Source organism: Crotalus tigris, unplaced genomic scaffold, assembly GCF_016545835.1.
Source record: "Crotalus tigris isolate CLP2741 ecotype Arizona unplaced genomic scaffold, ASM1654583v1 scf7180000022411.5474196:2289641, whole genome shotgun sequence".
Taxonomy (NCBI): Eukaryota; Metazoa; Chordata; class Lepidosauria; order Squamata; family Viperidae; genus Crotalus; species Crotalus tigris.
The window spans coordinates 1721604-1743792 of NW_024099112.1; the positions used below are offsets into that span (position 1 = coordinate 1721604).

Consider the following 22189-nt stretch of genomic DNA (forward strand, 5'->3'; position numbering starts at 1 on the left):
AGTTTGCGACGAAAATTTTTACGGTCTTTGCTGATTCCGTAGCAGGCCCCGCAGCTCCGACAGCTGGTTTAGAATCCCACCGCGATTTGCGCTTCCCTTCTTGGGAGAAGAAGAGGCGTCCCCCCCCCCACCCGGATCCGGTTTCTCCCCGCCCGCCCCTTCCCGCAGCGTCCGCCGGGCGTCTGGAAGCCCTTCAGAAGAATGGCGATGGGGAGCTGGGCCGTGGTGTGGACGGTGCTTTGCAGCTTAGTCGCTACAACCCTGGGTAAGGCCGGGGTGAGGGCGCGCGGCGGTGAGGGAAACAGAGCGCGGCCGAGGCAGCTGCGCCGTGCATCCGGCGCTGGGCTCCCGGCAGGAGCGGAACAGGAGGGAGGCGCAGGCCCGCTGGGTGAAGCAAACGCTAGATCTGTGCCTGGTCAGGACAGGGTGTGGGTGAGTGATAGTGCTTCTCTGGGTTCTTTCTGGTTGAACCCGGTGTTTGTTTTGGAAACTATTTTTGTATTCCCTCTTGAAAGTAAAGGAACAACAAGGGCGCTCCTGAGCATGTGTGAAAATACCCATCATCGCTAGAGGAATTAGGAGGAATCTCTGTGATTCAAGAGTGGGACCTGCGGTGTTATTTTGTTGTTTTGATGTTTTGAACGGGGAATATTGCCGTTTTCATCTAAAGCCGCGTTTATCTCTATTGAGCTGGTCTGCATTTTTTCTATAGAAGGGGTTGTCATTTGTGTCATTTGGATTGAAACCCTCAGCTGGAATATCATCTCCAAATCAATCTTGGAAACTGGAGGACCAGAAAATAATCATTAATTTAAAGAAGTGATACAAATAGGGGAAACTTCCGAGTGTGTTCCATTGAACTACATTGGAGCTGTACAAAATTGTTTATATCCAGGACTTTGGGATGGGGAGAAACAGCACTTGACAATTACACAACAGAACTTTGTGTGACAATTGGCCCCACTCCTTTGAGCAATGCAGGCTCTTGGAAAGGCTTACAAACAGAAATGCCTGCATCTAATCATAGTTGGGTCTTTTTCCTGCCTTGCTGAAATGTTTATGGATGATGATTCTGTGTGAATTATTTTTGTCTGTGGTTAAAGAAGGATGCAAACTTGATAATTATAGGAACCCGTGGGAGTTAAATAACCTGAAGTATATGAGATTTAAAAATAAAGAGGCTATTTGTAGAAAGGTGAAATTGTGTCTGGATTGAAGAGCTTGTAGTGACTTAATGTTTAGAAACTAAATTTGTTGCTGTCTGCTACTCTCAAAACTGCATTGCTGATCCCTGGAAAAGTGGAGTCACCTAACCAGATATAAAGTTGTCTGATACAACGATTGTGCCAGTGGTATTTTCACTGATATTAATGTTACAGTATTATTTTTGCAATGTAGAATTTTTACACTATGGGATTCAGAATGTTCAGAAAAGACACATGGCTTTGAAAGTATAGTCCAATGATGGCGAACCTTTTAGAGACCAAGTGCCCAAAAACTGCCCCACTGGCCCCGCCCCTGCCCCCGCTCTGTCCCCCCACCCTGCCCCCACTACGCACCCGCCCCATCTGCCCGCAGGACCACAGCCCGCCATACCAGATTGACCAGGTGGCCCAACAGCATCATGGCAGCCATCCCCTCTGCCCACGCCCCGCAGCATCATCTATGCGTGACTGCACGAGGGTGGAGTCTTGTCCCTGCTGCCATGTGCTTGGCTGTGCTGCTGTGTGGTCCATGTCCAGGGGTGACTCTCCTCCGGGGGGGCTGCTGGTGAGGAGGGGCCATGGGGGGAGGCGGGGCTGGGGCAACGGTGCACGTGCCCACAGAGAGGGCTCTGAGTGCCGCCTCTGGCACGCATGCCATAGGTTCGCCATCACTGGTATAGTCTATCAACATTTATGAAAAGTTAGCAAATCAGGGAGACACCATAGAATAGTCTCCAGGTTAATGGTTTCAAAAATATAAGATAAGATAAGATAAGATAAGATAACTTTTATTGTCATTTTTTTACTATGGGCATAACAGCATACATCAAAAATGAAATTCAGTTGCCTGCTCTCAAAGTGAAACACATATACGACACACGCCTAAAACATACTATGTACAACATATGTATAGACCCACACCCCTACATATACATAGCAAATAAATATTAAATACTGTCCATCTTGAATATATAATATATTTGTAGATCTGCATAAAACATCTAAAAGAAATCAGGCTGAGATTGTTCTGTAAAAGACCTTGGAGTGAAATATGCTAATAATTCTAATCACTTATAAACTGAGCATGTTAATCATCCTTATGTTCATAAACATAAGAAGATGGTTTGTTTTCAAGAAGACTAACTCACTAGCTTCTAAGGTATATTCAGGTGGTGGACTACAACTTCTTTCATCCTCAGCCAGAAAGAACAGAGATGGACTATGTCCTAATCCTGGTATACCAGATATCCTGCCCAAAAAAGAAAAAAGGAAAAAAAAAAGAAAAAAAGAAATAAAGAAAGAAAAGAAATTGCGCATAAAACTTTGTGGTAAATTTCATGATGAGAAATATTGATGACCAGGAATTAGGGGACAGTATTAATTATGAATACATATAGATGGCTTCTCTCTCTTTGGTCACTTGTAATCCTGGATTCAGGGTCAGAAAACTATAGCAAGGACAACACCCAATGTCCTAACCCACCCAAGAACATACGATATCTTTAAGTAACACTCAAATGAGAACATGTTTAGCTAATTCTGCTTTCTCCCCTCTAATCTATGGTATGCCAGACTTACTGGGTGCAATCTTTATCTTATGTGTGTCAGCTTTGCTGGATGGGTTGCTTATGTAATTATACAGAATAAATACAAGGATTTCTTGTCATTTGTTGCTCCCCTCATTTAGAGGAGTCCGTCTCTATTCAGCTGAATAAACACGTAAAACTTAAAAGGCACTTTCTGGTTTCCTGTATTTCTTTAACCAGCAAAGCCTCAGAACCTGCATATCAATATGTTCTCAAATATTGGTGGTGTGAACAGCTCTAGTCCTGAAAGTGGCCTGTTCTCAGAGTATCCATATCTACTTGAGAACATTTAATATAAACCAGTTATTCCCTAATTTTGCTAATTACGCTACTGTGGCTGAAATGGAATAAATTACTGAAAACAGATTTCTTGTTGGTTTAAATAGTTACAATAGACAGACAAAGGCTTATTTTTTATCATAAGAGAAAAATTGTGTTGTGAGAAGGAGAATAGTTTATTATTCAAGATACAAAGATAATAATGAGGAAAATTTTTTTTCAAATTTCTGGCAGACAGACAGCATAATTAACTTTTATGTAATGTGCCTAGCCATCCCATAGTTTCTTTTGTTTTTAGCTGATTTGTGAATTCTGACCATTCTGGTGGTTTATGACTTAAGGTATTATGTGGAAATCTAGCTATTGCAGCATACTATGGTTAAAAATCCTGGCTCCCGAGGAATTTGTTCCAGGCAGTGAATAATTTTGATTATGATGTAGATTCAGGCTAACATTTTCAACCATAGAAAATTTTTTAAAAGGTACTTCAGACAAGAAAAAAAAAATCTTTAAAAAACCCAAGCTGACTTTTATCAAAGTCTCAGTTCAGATATATAACAGTACCTCTGTTAGATCTAATAACATTTTCATTAGATGAATATTTTTTCCTCCCAAATAACTATCTCTGAACAGAGGTGTCAGTTTACCTTCACTAATGAGTAGAAGAAGCTGTTGAAAACAATACACAAACAAGAGGTCCAAATGGTGTCATACCCTTCATCCTACAAAGCTTTAATACTATTCTGAATATTGAAGCTGGGTGGAAGAATCTTTGTGCAATACCCTTCTTTCTCTTGCTTTTCTTCTTAGTCCAGTTGTCTTGTTCATGTGCCTCACGCACATCCAGTTTGCATCTCCATGTAGTTACATTTCTTTCACTTATCCTGTTTCTCCTCTTGCTGAAAGAAGAACTTGAGCATGCATGTGTGCATATCAGCATGTTAAGTGAAAGTGGTTTATATGTGTGAGTTTATGTGGGGACCATTTAATATTGTAAGTGGGGTGACTTATTTTTAATTACTAATTATTAATTCCATTAATATAAATATAGTTTTGTTCTAAAGCAGCCTTTTGGAAGGGGAATGTTGCTTCTGGCAGCCAAAGATACACACATGTATCTTGGGTGACATACTGACTAATTTATTGGGTGGGAGAGAGAAATTTCAAAGATTGATTTTAGCTAGTGTTGGCAACCCTAAACAATGCATAAGAGTTTTGTCTTTTGTTTTGAATTTTCTCATCCTATGCTTCCTTTGAAGATGTGTTTTTTTTATTTGAAATTTTGTATACAAAATGTGCTTAGAATCCTTTTCTTTTTTTGTATTTTGACAGTTGGGAATTACACTGATCTTTGTGCAGTAAAGTGCTACTTGCTTGGGTTTTGTTTTATTTTACACCATCTGTCATCATAATAACAAGTAATAAAAATAGATACAATTAGAACAAAATCTTAACATATTATAAAAAAATATCCCTTTTGACTGTAGAACAGCATCCAAAAGGACAGACTTCTAATCATTAAATGAGGTTTCCATTGCCAGAGCCAAAGTGCTTCTTGTCAGCTTCACAGAAAGTTAGAAAATATTAATTTTGCTTTTACAGTGGGGGATGGAGGGACAGTGCTGTTGGCCCAAGGTTGCTGGTGCTAATTGAGCAGGCAGTTCCAAGGTGAATACCTTAGTGGAAATTTGGACTTTCTGAATCTGGGATAAATGAGAATTTGCTATGGATCTTTGAAGGAAAGGAAGTTCCAAAATAGTTGAAGGTCAGGAAATTCCAATAGCAAGGAGGGAAAAAATGAGATATCCACTGAGAAGAATATAGGAAGGAAGGGATTGTAGAATGAAATAGAAATTATGGCTGATGACTGAAGTCCCACTGATTCAGTAATTACTTGATGAAGAGATTTAGCAGGCTTTATTTTTAATGCCTAAAGTTATTTATTCAGTTTGAAAGTATTTCGTATCCCATTGTCCAGTTTGGATGTATAGCAGTTCTCAAGATCCCTTGTTCATTTTTGGGCTCATTGTTGGGACTAGTGCAGGGGTAGGCAACCTTGGCTCTTTTATGACTCGTGGACTTCAACTCCCAGAATTCCTGAGCCAGCATAGCTCATAACTGGCTCAGGAATTCTGGGAGTTGAAATCCACGAGTCATAAAAGAGCCAAGGTTGCCTACCCCTGGACTAATGAAATCTGCTTGTATCTGGAACCTGGTCTCCATCTGTGTGGTGCTGTCCATGGTGCTGACACCTGCAGCTGATTAAGACTCCTGCATTCTTTCACACAACCTGAGGGTGTTTCTTCATTGAGGCCCTGCTTGTAATGGGTATGCTGTATCTGCAAACTCTGTAAATGATATTTTATCATGGTAGTTAGTTTCTTGGCCTTTTGATAGTGGCTTTATATTCTAAAAAATTGTTGAGACAGGCTATGCAATGTTTCATTTCTGTGTCTTGTATAATTCAATTTTAATTTCCAGGTAGTACATCCAACTAATACAATAGCTAATGGATGTTCTGGCTAGGGATCATAGGAGTCGAGGGCGCTAACTTAGAGAAGTGGAGCTAAAGGATTCTAAACTTATTGTGAGTCCGCAAATAGTACTTACAGTACTACTATAATCAAAGCAATAATTAAACTATTTAGCCCAGCCTTTCCTAGCTTCATGTATTCTAGATGATTTTAATTTTAATTCTCATGATTTCTAGCAGATATAGGCTGTGGTCATGCTAGAAAAAATCCTGGACATCTTATTGTTGCATTTCTTAACTTACCGTTATGTTTATAACTTGCCTTTTTTGAGAGTTTAAGGTTTTTGGAAACAATCCTGTGAGTTATGTTTGCTTGAGAGAGAATCATTGGCTCAAGATTACCTGTTGAGCTCCATTATTAATTGAGGAATCTGGGTCTCTATAATTAAGCCTAACATCATAACAATGTTGGGCATGCTGGCTATCAATCATGGAATAATTTTACTTGCAGAAGATTGCACATTTATCAAACTGTTTATTCAGGCTGAATACATTTCTGAAGATTCAAAATGAAAAAGGGAAGTTAACAAAACTGGACTGGAAAAAACCCTTTCTGATCACAAAGAGGAAGGATATGACACAGGCAGGAATCCAGCCCTCCTGCAAATGCCCATTTTCCTCCAGAATAATTGAAGAGGAAGGAAAGTTTTTCACAGTCCTACATACAATAAGGAGCAGATGCTTTTACTGCATTGAAGAATTAAGGGTCAGAAATTTTAATTATTCTAATGGGAAAGCCTTTCCCATGCTTGGTAATATCCTTGAATAAAATATAAAAAAGTAATTAACTTCAACAATCAATAATTTAAGAAAAACCATTTACGTTTCATGAGCTCATCATCTAAGGTTCAAATGGACATGGATGTATATGTTTTAGTGGCTGAAAGACAAACACCTGCCATACAGCACCCTGGGCTTAACAATTGTTGATAAAAAAGATGAAGACATCTGGATAGTAGCAAAGTGGGAGAGAGAAAAAAACTGGAGAAAATCAGAAAATACAAATATCCTGATGAGTATGCATTAACATCTTTCTGAACCCAGATAGTTGACATGTCAGAAGATTAGGTTTCTCTTGCCTTGCCGTTTCATCTCTTCATTGTGTCAGTGGAAAAGAGCCCGAGCTGCCTTCTTCCATTTTGCCATTCTTTTAAAATGGCAAAAACACTAATAAATCAATATTAAAGGATTTGTGTGTTAATTGTTTCTTATAGTTGTCCAGTGCCAGGGAAAAGAAGGCTGCAGCTTTTCTCTACAGAAAGAGAGAAATGCTGTTTCTCTTACAGAAACAGAGAATCAAAGAAAGTAAAGGTAACGTAAGACAGAAAACGAAATATGAGGCCTGCTTATCCTTGTTCAGTGACTGAATGGAGCAACTTTGTGTTTCCTCAGTATACTTCCATCTCACTTCTAAACACCAGTCATTTCATAAACATGATTTATTCCAACAGATCAAGTCTGCAAAACTCTGCTATAGAGGCCCTTTAATCCAGTTGATCAAGAACCTTATATGGATTAGAGGAAGAGGTAGAACCAAATGTGTATATTTGAAAAAAGACACTATTTATGTTCATAATATTGTTCACATGAGTCAGCATAAGTAATACATTTGTGGCTGAATTTTGTTTTATCTAAGCAAGTAAAGAATAGAGTTATTCTTGTGTTTTAAATGCTGTATAGTGGTGAGTAGCTATCTTACTCTATAAGAAAAATATCTTCCTATGCGGGGAAATTAGTTTTAAGATTACAAATCCTATGCAAGGAGTTTAGAATCACTGTGCTAAAATCCAGCATAGTATATAATAGGCTAAAGTACTGTATTGTGTCAGATTTGGAATGTCCAAATTGAAATATCCATTTAATTATGATATTCTCTTGGAATAGACAATCTTTCCTAACAAACTTATTTACAGTGGGGTTGTCTGGAGGGTAATGAATAATACCAGAAAACTTAAGAAGAGAAAAGAGCATTGGGAGAATATATGAAGGATACTACAGGGGATGCACTGAAGTTGGGGCCCAGTGCAGGCTTACTGAGTAATGGAGAGACCTACCCAATGAAGAATAGAAAAGCAATATGGAAAGGCAAAATGTTACTTAAAACAAAAATAGCAGGCAAAGCAGATAATAAGACCTGGTGATTATTAAGAGCAGGAAACTTGAAGAAAGAGACAAATTCTGGCTACACAAAACTAGGCCAAATGCATGCAAAGTCAGCACTGAGAAAAGAGCAACAGACAGCAAATGTTGCCTCTGCAAAGATGCTGAAGAAACAGTGGACCACCTAGTTTAGGCTGCCAGAAAATTGCACAGACTGACTACAAATAACAGCATGGCAAAGTAACATCAATGATGCACTGGAATACCTGCAAGAAATACCATTTGCCTTCAAGCAAGAACTGGTAGGACCACAAAGTAGACAAAGTAATAGATAGTGAAGAAGCCAAAGTCCTCTAGGACTTTAGAATTCAAGCAGACAGGCATTTGCCACATAATAGCCCAGATTTAATAAATATTGACTAATCCCCCCCCCCGCCAAAAGTCTGGATAGCAGATAGCAAAACAGAAGAGAAAGAATATGAGAAAATCATAAAATATAAAGACCTGCAAATAAAAATAGAATGACTGTGGCAATCCCAAAATATCTGAAGCACCATTTGAGCACCATTGGTATTGACAAAATCACCATCAGTCAATTGCAAAATGCAGCTTTATTTGAAACAGCTTACATCAGCAATAACTTTAAAATTATAAAATAACAATGTCTGCCTATTCCAGGCCCATGGGAAGGATAAGAATGCTAAAACCAGTCTAAACAACTGGCTGACTGCATGACCCACCATAGTAGTAATAATAATTTATTAATCTTCTAGGCTGTCCAACTCTCAATAACTCTGGGCAGCTTGCAACAATCAAAAGTATTATAATTATATCAATAAAAAATAAAAGATGACAAGCACAATAAAGCAATCGGTGTCATACTCTTGTCAAAGACATGGGTGAAGGGTCAGAATTATATACATCACTTGAACTTTTGGAAAAGAGGCATAATGTAACTGTAATCGATAAAATGGTTGCAATGTTTAGAGTGCAGGGTGAGCATTTCCAGTCATCTCAAGACAGCTGGTCGTGTTCTATCTATGGAGGTCACATGTTTAAATGAAGGGGATTAAATCATAGGAATGAACTCATTCGATACTCTGGGTGGTAATAAAAAACCAGAGGCGTGACCAAACCTAAGTATGCCAGACAGTACAAGACTTTTAATTTTATCTTCCTCTGCTTGGCTAAGTTTGACATAACATGATCAACATATGTATATTTTTTATTCCCTTTTGACAGCATTTAGTCAACTGTATTTCTAAGAAATACAGCAAGCTGAGTATATATCCCTTATCTTTATTTTAATGATACAAGGTTTCATGTAATTCATCTTCTGTATCATTTTTTAAAAAAATGTAACAAAATAATACAACTTTAGATAGTGATGACAATTTACATAGTCACACCTATTACAACAATGAACATATATATCATATTTGAATATGCTATATGCTGCATACAATTCGCAGTTTGTTTTAATTTTGTTAGAATAAACATAATGCATTGTGGCAATAATCTACAAATTTAAGCAGCATTTATGTTGCTGTTTATACTGTATTTGTTATACAACATGGTTGCCATGATGGCCATGACCAATACACCCTTTTCCTTGAAGAGAAAATTGATGTGGATCAGCCCCTAGAACAGTGGTTCCCAACCTTTTCTATACCCCTTACTCCTAGAACGCTTCTGATATATTCTCACACCCCTTACAAAAGTTCAAAACGAATTATGCATATACACTATAATTTTGAAACTTCTAAACCCAAGTTTTTGCACCCCCTGGAATATCGTCTCACAAGCACCCCTAGCTGGGAACCCCTGCCCTAGAAGAAATTGTCTTTTATACCAGCTTTTCATTTCCTTTTGTTTTGTAGAAGGCAGATACCCACACTGTCTAAGAAAATACTGAACTATGTCCTGGTATACTTTAATTGTAAATATACCTGTTATAATTTCTATTATGCTTTGAGGCATTCTGATATTTCTAGAAGCTGGCACTTTACTTTGTTATATAGCAGCTTCCTATTAAACTTTTTAAAAGAAAAATATTAAGCCTGAGAGTCTTACAACTGCCAAAGAAAATATCCATTATCATTAGATTGCCAACCTCTGCAATATTGCTTTTATATTTAAAAAGAGAGAGAGAGAGGGGGGGATGATGTTTATATCCAGTGGCAGCTATCTGGGATTGTGAATGGTATAATTTATGAGAAAGCCATAAATAATGTATGTGGAACCCCATAATTAAATAAAAACTTTTTTAAAAAAATTGGAAAAACTCACCGTTCAGTACAAAATTGTGTGAGATTTCAGGAAAACCAAAATCTTGCAAGAAGTTAAAGAGATTTTGGCATTCTTGCCTAATGTGCCAAAACAGCTTACATGATTTTGTAAGATCTAATAATCTCGCAAACATTTTTCAAGTTTAATTTTAAATTTTGGGATGGCCCTGCTATTGTGAAAGACCATGTGATGATAGCTTGCAAAATTCTGGAAGGTCTCTGACTATAGATCCCTAAGCTACTCCCAGAGGCTGTTGTGTAGGAAATTTCAGGGTGGTCCCTGTACAGTGTTCTTAGAGAGTTTCTCACCGCTTTCTGTTTTCTATGGAATAGATAAAAGGAGTGTTTTCTTTCTCCTTTCAGTCTCGGCTGATGAAGACTGCAAGTGGTACATAGACAGAAATGGCTCCTGGCACCGTGGCATAGACTGCAACTTTCCCTCTTTCTGCTGTGGTGATTGCTACCATCGCTTCTGTTGCTTTGATTTCAGGAACCTTCTCACTGAACGGCAGCAAAAGCACTGCATGACCTTTGGGTAAAAATATGTAATAGCCACAGAAGGTGGTTGGAAGCATCCAGATTGTGATTGAAGACTTAGAGTTACCTCTGAAGTGCCAAAAGAAGCAGAGCAGAGGGATATAAGCAACCCCTCTGATATATATTCTTGCTCTTATGACTGAGATGCAGCTAGGAGTTCAGTTTGATCAGAGCAGAATGGAGTGGGGAGGAAATGCTTCATCCTTTCTCAGGAGGGTGTCTTTAGTTTTCTGAAGTCAAAATTCTTCCTGTGTAGCTGTAGTAATGGTAATTATGGTTTGAAAAAAAAGCCCATGGGGAAAGAGATGAGCTTTCCTTTCTTCCTTGTCCTGATCAAATCTAGTTTCCCTTGCATGGAGCGAGCACCCAAAGTTTTCATGAGCCACATGGTATCCAGGCCTTGATTATGGACTCCTGTCATAACCCATGATTTATAAGTCATAAAGCTTGGTTCCCATAACTTGCTAAGTCAGAATCCAATATACTCTTGCTATATAGCTTAGGATGAGAAGTGAGATACTAGTTTCATACTTTATAAGAGTTGAAGGCGGAGAGGCTGAAATCTCTAATTCTCATGCCAGAGAACAACACAAACTTCCAAAGGGAAGTAAGTAACCATGTGGCATCTGAGTTTTAACTTTTTTTAAAGCAAGATGAGACCAAGAATTAAACTGTAGACATATGTATATAAAGGTCGTGGGGTGTTTTTAAGAAAATTTCTAACAGATAATTTTTGATACGCAAATCTACTTACTTAAACTTTTCAAGCCTTTTTAGGAATGCTGAGTAGGAAGAGTTTCTAACACATACCTGATATACCTTCACACATTTCTCCTAACTCGGTCCAAAGTACAGCTAGAACAGTATTGATCAAGAATAAATGGTGGGTATTGGATATCAATCCCAAATGAGACTAAGCCTTATGGAGCTCCATAATCCTGAAAAGATAAAAAAAAGTTCAAGTTTAATTAAAGTGTCCTCTTGTAAAAGTGCTGGAGCGAGATCTGTGTTGGCCAACTGGCTTGTTGGTATCCTTTTGAAGGAAGTTGTGATTTTGTTTTCATTTTCAACCATAATGACGATAGCACGAATATTAAAATATTGAATTTGTATAGTATTGTAAGTACAGTATTGAAATATTGAAATAATTTGATCTATTCCTTCAATGGTTGCTGAAGCATAAAGTAGAGATTCTTACATTTATAACTGGGATTTGAAACTATCCATTTCTAATAGTTTTTTAAAATTATTTTTAAGACAAGCCGATTGTCTTGTCTTAAATCTACTCTTTAGTTGGAATGTACAAATGTATTTAGGATTTCCTCTAGATGGATTTTGAAGGGGGACATTGTTTGAGGAATTCATGGTCAAATAAATATTACCAAGATCCTCCTCCTCTTTCCTCTTCTTCCATCCCTGTCGGCCCAAACAGGCCACAGAAAGACTGGGGAAATATTTTTTTTTTAAGCAGCTTTGCTAAAGTCCATCTTTGCTGCAAAAGTCCACCATGATCACAGAAATGTGAGAATCTGTCCAGACACTGGTTCTTTTTGTGCATCATTTCTTGGGTTGTCCATTTGACAGTGTGCATGACACCCCAATCCATCCAAGATCTCAAGAAAGGAAGAAACCTTCTTCAAATAATACCTGGTTGCTATTGCTACTACATATTTCTTTTAAAATTTTAAATAAATCAGGAGGAAATTCCTTGGTCACCTGCTGTATTTTTAAAAGTTCTTTGCCATATTTGACAGATTTTTTTTCTTTGTTTTTTTTAACTGGACCCAAAGATACCTTGTGAAGGTGGGCAGTAGAAGTGACTGGACTTTTGAGAATTCATCCATCCCTGTCGTGTAAAGGAGTCATTAGTATCTGTTTCAGTGGCAGATTCTATAGCATGAACAACATCCACTTGTCTTTGTCTGTGCTCTGCAGGCCAAGGACCATTGCTGGCATCGCTTCAGCTGTGATTCTCTTTGTGGCCATTGTTGCCACCATCGTCTGCTGCTTCCTGTGTTCCTGCTGCTACTTGTACCAGCGACGGCATCACATGCAGACTCCTTATCAAGGTAGAAAAAGCCCTTCTGTTGTGGCCTCCTGGGAGAGATAGAGGGGGAACTGGGAATGCTGGAGAGAGAGTTAGTTGACTAATAATGTCATAAATAGCAATTCAGCTCAAGGTGGGAAGGGGAGACCTGGGGAAAAGTCTTCAAGCAGCTTCTACTGTAATTCTCACTACATAGGAAACTGGGAATTTCCTATTATAATTCCAGAGCCCTGCATTTTACTTCAGAATAGCATTATCTTAAGACATAATCTATTTCATTCTTGTTTTCTTGATTTTGCCAGCTATACTGGGCTTTATACCAAAATCGTCTTTCTCATAGATATAATACTATATTTGCAATTAGGCTTATGCTGCTTATATGAGCATTCTGATGGAGAATCTTTCCCAGAGTCAGGCTGGCTAGGAAATGATTGGAGCTGCAATCCAACACATCTGGACTACAAACTGGCAAATTGGAGAAGGCTACCTTATAATATGGAGAATTTTCAATAATGTTTCTGGTGAGCTGGATTCAAAGGAGGAAAGGTGATGCACACCAGTGAGCAGATTATACCTACTGGCATCTCCTTAAATCAAACATGTCATTTCCTGGGATTGCGTTATAAGGCTGGGAACAGCTTCCAACAGATGTGATGCCAATATCCATGCATGCTCCAAGTCACCTCTTCTCTTTCAAATCCAGATTGCTGCACAGATTTACTATCAATGCAGACCATGCACTCACAAAAGTTTGTCAAATCCAGGTCAGGAGATTCCACTTTCTGGTTATCCTGATCAGCCTCCAGACCCTTATCATGTGGATCCAAAAGCAGGGCCAGCATTTCATCCTGGATATGCACCTGTGTTTCCCTACCCACCTACAGTTCCAGCAGCACAGTATCCTCTATATCCACCCGGGCCACCATACTACAATCCTTCAGGTGAGAAAAGAGTATAAAGTAATGATAAACTTCCTATCCAGGTATGGTGCAGACATATTTAGTATGAACTCTCGAAATGTCATTTAAGAATTATGAGAAATACTGTTAAGAAAATATCATGCACAAATGATCCACAGTACTCATTACGTCATAGGCACCAAACAAGTCTTAGTAAGCGTAGATAGAAGAAATTCTATCAATGCATGTTTTTGGTTAGGCAATGGTAAGACTTAATTGAGTTTCATGTGAGAGATTTAATCTCTAGAGCAGTGATGGCGAACGTTTTAGAGACTGAGTGCCCAAACTGCAACCCAAAACCCACTTATGCATCGTCGAGTGCCGGGTGGATATGGTCCATTGGCTGGGTGTGGTCCATTGGCTGGGCGTGGCCCATTGGCTGGGCGTGGCTGCGGTAGTAACGGCAGACTGGGTGGAACTAAAAAGTTCAATCAATCAATTCCAACTTTGCAAGATCTTTTTTTTCCTGCGAGAAGTTGAAATTGACCGATTGAACCTTTTTTTTTTTTTTTGCACATGGCGGCGGAGGCCTAAAGCGAAAAGGTTTTATAAAACCCAGCTGAAGGTCTAGGACTGGGATGACGGCATGCTTGCCCACAGAGAGGGCTCTGAGTGCCGCCTCTGGCACCCATGCCATAGGTTCGCCACCACTGCTCTAGAGCATCTCTTAATTGGTAGGGGAAAGATTGATTAAAGTTGAAGATGTATTGGAATAACAGTGGAAAAGCAGGGAGGGAACATTAAGGTTAGAGGAACAAGAAGAAAGAAAAACATGGAGGTAGGCTTGTCCTCTAAAATCCAAGATGGCCATGAGTAAAGCAAGGCAAAATAAGAGGCTTTATCCCCTAATACTATACTAACATAAAATGTAGCAATGTAACAGAATAAAAGATATATAAATATGACATGACATTTCTCTAGGACTTCTATCTATATAGGGCTGCAAAGATGATGACCACTAGAAGATGACAGCAAAGAATTTCCTTTGCTATCACCTAGAGGTTGTCTGGATTTTTGCAGGCCAGAGTATGGTAACTTTATAATCCTCATATATGTGGAGAATATCTAACCTTGAATTAGACCCAGTTTCACCTTTGGCATTTCTGTAAAAATCTGCTTCAAGTTCAACTTAGTGCATGGCAATTTACTGACTGCTAGTTTCCTATCCAAGCACTAAAGTCTGACCTTGCTTTATTTTTAAAAGATCAGCAAAGATTGGCAAGGTGCTGCTAAGCTTATTCTAATGGTCAGTTTCTTTCTTCTGCAGCTCCCCCACCATACATCCCACCGCAACACACACAGCCTACTACTTGAGAAGAATCTTGGAGGACTAATGAAAAGAAGCCTTTCTCTCTGGGGCTGCTAACTCCCTTTTTACAGAACTTGTAGGGGGACTCCTACAATCCTGAAACTCCAGCCTGTGTCAGTATTTTCCAGTGTTTTTTTTTTTTTTTAGTTATTCTGCATGGTAGGAAGCATTGTGACTTTTAATTCTTTTCTCCATTCATCCTAGATATTGAGAGAATCGCCTTATCCTCCTCATTTTCTATATAGTTCAAGAAGTAGCTGATCATTACAAATGCAAGTGCACAAAGCTGGTGCAAGCACCATACATGTAATTTGACAGATTTGCCCTCTCTCCAACCAAACTTTTCAGAGGGAGTAGGGAGTAGGCAGTTTGCTTCTGAGGGGTTGCAAAGAATTAAATGAAGCTGTCTTTCACTAAATAGCCAGGAGGGTCAATTTTAGACCCATTCTTCATAACTTCCAGGTGATGTTTTATGTCTTAAGGAAGCCCTGAGGCCTAAGATACATATTGAAAGTCCCAAGATATTTGGTGCTGATAAAGATCCTTACATTAAGTAGATCATGATCAGAATCTGGAAGAGAAGCTGTTTGAAAGCCCATAAATATTTCCAAATAAAGCTGTAAGTGCAATTAATACATAGGAAAAGTAGGTGAGCCTAAAAAGACTTGTTTAAAGATGAGGAGTAGAGAAGACACATTGTCTTTCATGCTCCACGGCACAGAATAATAAGTCCAATATCATCTGAAGATACAGATATCAAACTGCTGGCATTTCATCTGCAAGTGAAAGTACAGATTTTCTGTGTTTTTTCCAAGAAAAAAAAAAGGGTGACAAAAGTAACTCTTCTCTGTTGAGCATAATTTCAATTTTCAGAGGGATTTATTTAAATGATTTCTCTACTGTATTGAAAAGCATTTTGAAATTTCTCTTGTGCATTCTGGACCAATCTAATGAGAGTTAACCTTTCACTGTTTATACCTTTCAGTATAAACTGCCCTGACACTAATATGAAATCTCGGTATTTGAAAAGGTAAAGTAAGCATTTAAATCGGATTTTGAATTCTTTACTAATGCCAGAGGTATCTTATGAGTTCATATATATATCTGTTAATTCACTCTAAATAAATCATTTCCCAAGGTAAATCAAGGAACAAAAAGAACCTGCCAAGAACTGGCACTTCAGAATTTAAACAAGCTTCAAAATGGTTCAGCAACAGTGTTAGGGAGATGCCTTGGTTAAACTACAGATATGGTAGTTGGATAGCCATTTGGAGGAGTGTTGAAATCTTAGTCCATCCTTTCCTGGTTAGTTCCATTTCTATATAAATCCTTCCCACCAACATCCAAATGGGTTGATCTAGAGCAGGGGTAGGCAACCTTGGCTCTTTTATGACTTGTGTTGAAGTCCACGAGTCATAAAAGAGCCAAGATTACCTACCCCTGATCTAGAGTTTCCAGCATTCCTAACTAACACAGCCTTCCCCAATCTGGGCATTCTCCATGGTTTCTATTTTAAATCTTGGAACTCATCAACCAGCATCTTTCACTTTTGTTTTTATGCAAATGTGAAGAGAGGGCAATATCATTTAGGATACTTGCTATTTTTGTTAATAGTCACTGCCCAAAAGTAACTGCAAGAATTTCTTTCAAATCTTATGTGAAAAAAAAAAAAGTTTTCTCCCATGGTGAGACCCCTTTCACGTACATAAATATATGTTCTTTCATAATATTCTAACTCAGTTTAGATTCCTTTCTTTTCACTAAGAAAGATTAGCTAATGTTAGCTAGCCCCTTTACTTGTCCTGAATGCAGCCTCTCAGATTTGCCTCTGATCAATTAATTGTACTCCTGGGGCATGGGAACGCCTATTAAGAAATGGATGCCTATTTTTTATGCAGTTAGCCTATTTCTCCTGGAAGTCCTTGCTGTTTATTGAGGCTCTATCTGCATTTTATTATGTGTAAAATCTATCATTCTGCTGCTGGAATGTTGCAGAGAACACTGAAGGTTTTTGTTTTCTTCCTAACTATGTCAGTCTGGCCATTCTAGGGCAATCTCATAGATTTCCAGAACAGAAAGTCATTTATAGTGTAGTTTAGAAGCTGTTGCAGAATAGTACGTTTTACACATTCCTGTTGCAAGACCCAATTTATCAATCTGCCACTACATCTCATTGTTCTTTCCAAACATCAACAAGATTTAGTGTGATGAGGTTGGATAGTCCCACCTATTCCTCCCCACCTGTTGAAGGGATATTAACTTTGTATCTGCAAAAGCTGTATTTAAATTATTTGGAGCACAGAGAAAGCCTGGGAAGCAAGACAAATGCATGATGCTTCAACCAGAGTATAAAGACAATTCCTGTGCAAGAAAATGAAAAGGCCACTATGTGCTATGATGCCTACTAACTTCATGGTTTCCAGCAGCTGGGAAAATGTGTTCACTCAGTTGAAGATGCCATGCATTGGGCATATGCCTTTTGATGTTGCACAGAGCTCTGCAAAACCAACGTGTTTAGCAATGCTGAAGCACCACAATGTAGACATCCTCTCCGTGCATTTGACCATTTCTGAATCCTGAAAGAAACTTTTGGAGGAAGAAGCTAACGGAGTCAGCCCTTTTGCTCAAACCATATTCCCACTGTATGGGAATGGCTGCTGAATTGTGGCAACGTTGCACCGCTGTCTCTTATTCTAACCAGAATGGCAAACATTTGCTTTGCAAAATGTCCGTTACAATGTAGATTAAAGTTGTAAATACTGATTAAGTTACTGCTATATGTGTATGCGTGTATTTCTTCTACTTCTGTAGTTAGTGGATAGATACTCCTAGAATAATTTTTGAGCAGGAGAAATAAACTTTCCTTTGCCAACAATTAAGAACTTGATAAAGGAAAATGTTAATATTTGACAAGGAGAAGAGAAAGCAAGTATGTTCATTGTTCCAATGCATTGAGGAGGGTATCCACAGGGAGGGGAACAAAGAGCCATAATGTTTTGAATCAATGGCAAGTATGTTTTGCTGATTCTTAAAATATAAAATTTCCTCTTAATTAATTTATATGCCAGGTCATCCCATGTAGTATATCTTAAATACTGAACAAAAGTCTGGTTGCCATAGAAATGTCGATTTCCGTTTGGATCAAAAGCTTTGGTGTTCAAAAAAAGTTTCAACTCAAGTCTTAAGATTTTAATAGTTGTTCTTTTCTTGCAGAATTTCCAAATATGATTTTCTCTTTCACTTTGGAACAGCCTTCCTAATCCTGGCTCCCTCCAAATGCATTAGACTTCAACTCCCATAATCTGTAGCTGACATTGCAACTGGCCAGAGATGATGGCCTTTGAAGTTAACTAGGCTGTTCTTCTGAAACAAAGCCATGTTTCTGGATAGAGTGACCATTGCAGAGGAGGCAGGAATGTTGGGTATGTTTGCCACTTCGAATTATATTTTAAAAGGCAGGATAATTAATAGGAATAAAAACAGACAGCAGTTGCCACCTCTGCAAAGAAACCAGAGAAAGAGTAGATCGCCTAATTAGCAGACTGTCCACAAACAACAATATGACAAAGTACAAACAATGGTGCACTGAACACCTGCAAGAAATACCATTTGCCTTCAAGCAAGAACTGGTGAGACCACAAAGTAGACAAAGCAACAGAAAATGAAGAACCTAAAAGTCCTCTAGTCAAGAGGGCTTTAGAATTCAAGCAGGCAGGCACCTGCCACATAACACCCGGATTGGAAGTCACGAACTATTTCACGCTCCCAGTAAAAGAGGATGGCGAACTTCACAAAACAGCGGCCAGGAGAGAGGCAAGGCCGTCCCTGCCCCATTGCAATCCAAGGCTCACTCTTGGTGAGAAACGCTGACCGCTCGAGGGAGCTGCCCCAACTTCCACGGTGCCCCTCAGTCACGTGTCCAGGGGACGCGCGCCACAGAAGAGCCGTTTGGCTACCCTCAGGAGGAATGGCGTGAGCGGGCGGCCTTGGGCCCAGCCAGCGGTTCCTGTCCTCGCCGGTCTCTCGCTGGTTGCGTCCAAATCCGCCATCAGATGTTCTGCTCAATGGCGTTGCTGGTGGCAACGCGGCCCCGAAGAGCAGCTGTGCGTCCCGGAGCTGAGCCTGTAGCTCCGGCGCATGCCGGCCTCCTGCAGGATGAAGTCCGACTTCGCGCCATCCACTCAGCAGGCCTCTGTCGCCAGCCGGTTGCCTCTGCCCGGCTCCTCGCCCTCTTCCTCCGCACCCGATCCCGCGGGAGCTCCAGCCAGCCAAGAGCGCCCAAGCATTGGGTGTCTTAGTGGGAAGAGACGCCGGGCCCTCCTGGCTGTTTCGGCCGCCCCTCTTTCGACCTTCGGGGAAGCAGAGGCGGGTACTGTAGCTCCAGACGCTTTGCGTGGTTGGGAAGGGTGCGGGTGCTCGCGAACGCAATGTAGGTTTCTCGATGATGTTAGAGAAAGGGCCTGTTGTTGCATTCGTCTAAATCTAAGAGGTTTTGCAACCTCCCGCTCTAGTCTGCAAACGGATCTAGGATTTCTTGGTGGTTTCCTATCCAAGTACAGGTAGTCTTCGACTTAACAACAGTTCATTTAGTGACCGTTCAAAGTTACAAAAGCATTGAAAAAAGTGACATATGACCATTTTCCAGTTACGACTGTTGAAGCATCCCCATGATCATGTGATCAAAATTCAGAGGCTTGGCAACTGGTTCACATTTATGACCGTTGCTGTGTTCCAAGGTCATGTGATCACCTTTTGCAGCCCTCTGACAAGCAAAGTCAATGGGGAAGCCAGATTTACTTTACAACCAGGTTACTAACTTATCAACTGCAGTGATTCTGTTAACAGCTATGGTAAGAATGGTAAAATGGGGCAAAAGTCACTTAAAATGTCTCACTTAACAGAAATTTTGGGCTCAGTTGTGGTTGTAAGTTGATTATCTTTACTAACAAGGCATAACAGCATAACTCAGTTTAAGTTTCTGAATCAAACAAAATTGGGCTGCTGCCATCATCTTAGCTTTAGCTGAATTTGATGGGCAGTTTTCAGTCTCTCAGTCTGAATCTCTTCTCCCATCTTACTGGGGAAGAGTACTGATTTTCGTGGAAGAGGTAAACAGTTATATCTCTTAGTGCTTGGTTAAAATTTGCAGTAATGTTATTCCCTTGAGTGACATGTTCTGATAATTTTGATACTGAGCCATATTTTGGAGGGGGCCCTCTCTATGTGTGGGATGTTGGGACCGCAACAACTTGTAAATGAGATAAATAAATTTACTTGCTTACAGACTGCTCCCTTTCTGCCCACCGAAATACAATCAGAGCAGGGCATCTGGCCTTGCTATTTTCCAACAGCTGGGAAATGCCCTCCTGACTATTGAGCAAGACACTTCTACTGCATTGGGTGCCACTGCCATCAACTCTGGTAACCCCATCTGAGCCAGCTGAGGAATTTTGTTATTCTTGACCAGATGGGGCAATCAGCAGTGGAATCCAGCTATGTCCTGGAAAATCCAGACATACAGTTACTCTGCCACCACAAAAGAGTCTTTAAAGCAGCTTTAAAAATGTTGTAGGTATTATTAAAAAAAGTTATTCAGATCCAGAAAATGGAACATACAAGAATCAACCATTCCCACCCTCAGCTGTACTCCAGAATGATCAAAAATTTCAGTGGGACTGATTTCCGGATGTGTATGTAGCATTGCTTTCTTGAAACTATGTTAATTCCAAAGAGAGGGCTAAGAGTATCCCTAAAAAAATTACAGACCTTAATAATGGCTGGACTATTAAAATACCTTAAAATCATTAAATGAATTAATCATCTCTGCATAATCATGAGTCTGTGTGTTCTTTCTGAAGATACATACTACTGCAGTTAAATTTATTGTGATAATGTCTGCTTCCACAAATGAATTGTATCATACAATTACTCTGCTTCACAGACTTCATGAGGTCCAGTGGTCAGAATCTTTTCTTCCTACAAAACATATTCTTATTGGTTATGCCCCATCAAATACTTTTCAACTTTTAGTGACAGCATAAAGTTTATCCACGACAATTTGTCCCCAACTTGGTCCTTCAGGTCTCCCAATAGTACACTCATTGCTACAATGTCTATTTGCTTTGCTGCTGATCATCCTTTCCTCCTTCCTTTCCCAATATTGGAGCTATTTTCAGAGTACTGGTCTTTGCACAATATGTCCGAAGTAGGATAATTTGAGCCTGATCATTTGTGCCACCAATGAGTTGCTTTGGGTTGATTTATTTGATGATCCATTCTTTTTTTTGCTGTCCATGGTATTCTCAGGAGTCTTCTCCAACATCAAATGTTACAAATATAGGACCATATGTAAAATGCCAGAGTACTTTCCCACTGTGTTTATATTCTTTTCCCTTTCTTCCAAAGTGTGTTTGGAGGAAAAGCTGAAATACCTGCACCAAGTATTACAGAAGTAGCACTAAAAACTATCCACTTGGAAACATTTGCGTCTTGACAATATGAGGGAAAACTCTTGCCACATGAGGGCATTCTTAACCAATGTCCCAAACTCTTTTTCATTCATTCTAGTGCTGAGTTATTACCAAAGTTGAAAAACCAACTAATAGAGAGCAGAACACTCTTCTAGTTTAAGGCATTAGCAATTTCAGTATTCTTTCTATATGGTCCACTTAAAATCCATAGCTTCACTCTTTCCACATAGGTTTTTCTGATCATGATTGCAAGACCCAGTGCTTTAACTCTCCCATTCTGTTTCTAATACTTAGAACATATAGACAAAGTGCCTCAAAACTTTGCCTATCATCCAAATTCTGCTCTCGTCTCAACTTAAGAAAAAACAGTTTCTACAGAAAAGTTTTGACTCAATAAATTGCCTCTTAGAACACTTTTGGAATGAAATTCTCATAATGCAGCAGAAGGCCTGGCATGGGCTTTAGGCCAATTTGGCATAACTGTTTCATGTTTGCAGGAAAAACTACATTGAACAACCCAGCTTCTCACCATTACTTCTTGGTACATTCTTGTGTTGTCCTTTCAGAGAGGAAGGACATGGAGGTTGATGGAAAAGTAACTGCTTACTCTGATGTAAAAGTGTACTATATGAAATTATATAAAACAAGCCTGTTTTTCAATCAAGAGTACCAAGTATCATTATTTCACGCTAGTATGTCTAATTTTTCTATAATTGTTGTTCAGTCCTGCCTAAAGTATTCAGGATTAATGGGCACTGTGCATCTAAATTAAAGTATAGCATTCTCTCCAATTGTAGTGAAGAAGCCCAAGGTGTCTTTTGGTGCCAGATGTTTCAGATTTACCCAAGTTATTTGAAGGTGAGGAGCTATAAATGT

General features: G+C 39.3%; 1 protein-coding gene across 3 annotated transcripts; it reads left to right on the forward strand.

Moving 5' to 3' along the window:
• Positions 1–112: 112 nt before the first annotated feature.
• SHISA4 (shisa family member 4) lies at positions 113–18175 on the forward strand. 3 transcript variants are annotated; one of them, XR_005553651.1, is made up of 6 exons: positions 113–265; positions 10355–10526; positions 12464–12597; positions 13340–13516; positions 14802–14956; positions 18057–18175. XR_005553651.1 is itself a non-coding variant. In XM_039319080.1 (5 exons), the coding sequence occupies exons 1-5, from the start codon at positions 202–204 to the stop codon at positions 14846–14848; spliced, it is 594 nt and encodes a 197-aa protein (XP_039175014.1). In that variant the 5' UTR covers positions 113–201; the 3' UTR covers positions 14849–17620. The 3 variants fall into 3 exon arrangements, 1 of the variants encoding a protein (XP_039175014.1); XR_005553650.1 differs by lacking the exon at positions 18057–18175 and adding an exon at positions 15048–17620; XM_039319080.1 differs by lacking the exon at positions 18057–18175 and having other exon boundaries at positions 14802–17620.
• The last annotated feature ends 4014 nt before the right edge of the window (positions 18176–22189 follow it).

Coding starts and splice junctions, on each gene's coding strand:
- SHISA4 (XM_039319080.1), top strand. CDS start 202: ATGGCGATGGGGAGCTGGGCCGTGGTGTGGACGGTGCTTTGCAGCTTA. Junction 266..10,354: donor CTTAGTCGCTACAACCCTGG/GTAAGGCCGGGG, acceptor TTCTCCTTTCAG/TCTCGGCTGATGAAGACTGC. Junction 10,527..12,463: donor AAGCACTGCATGACCTTTGG/GTAAAAATATGT, acceptor TGTGCTCTGCAG/GCCAAGGACCATTGCTGGCA.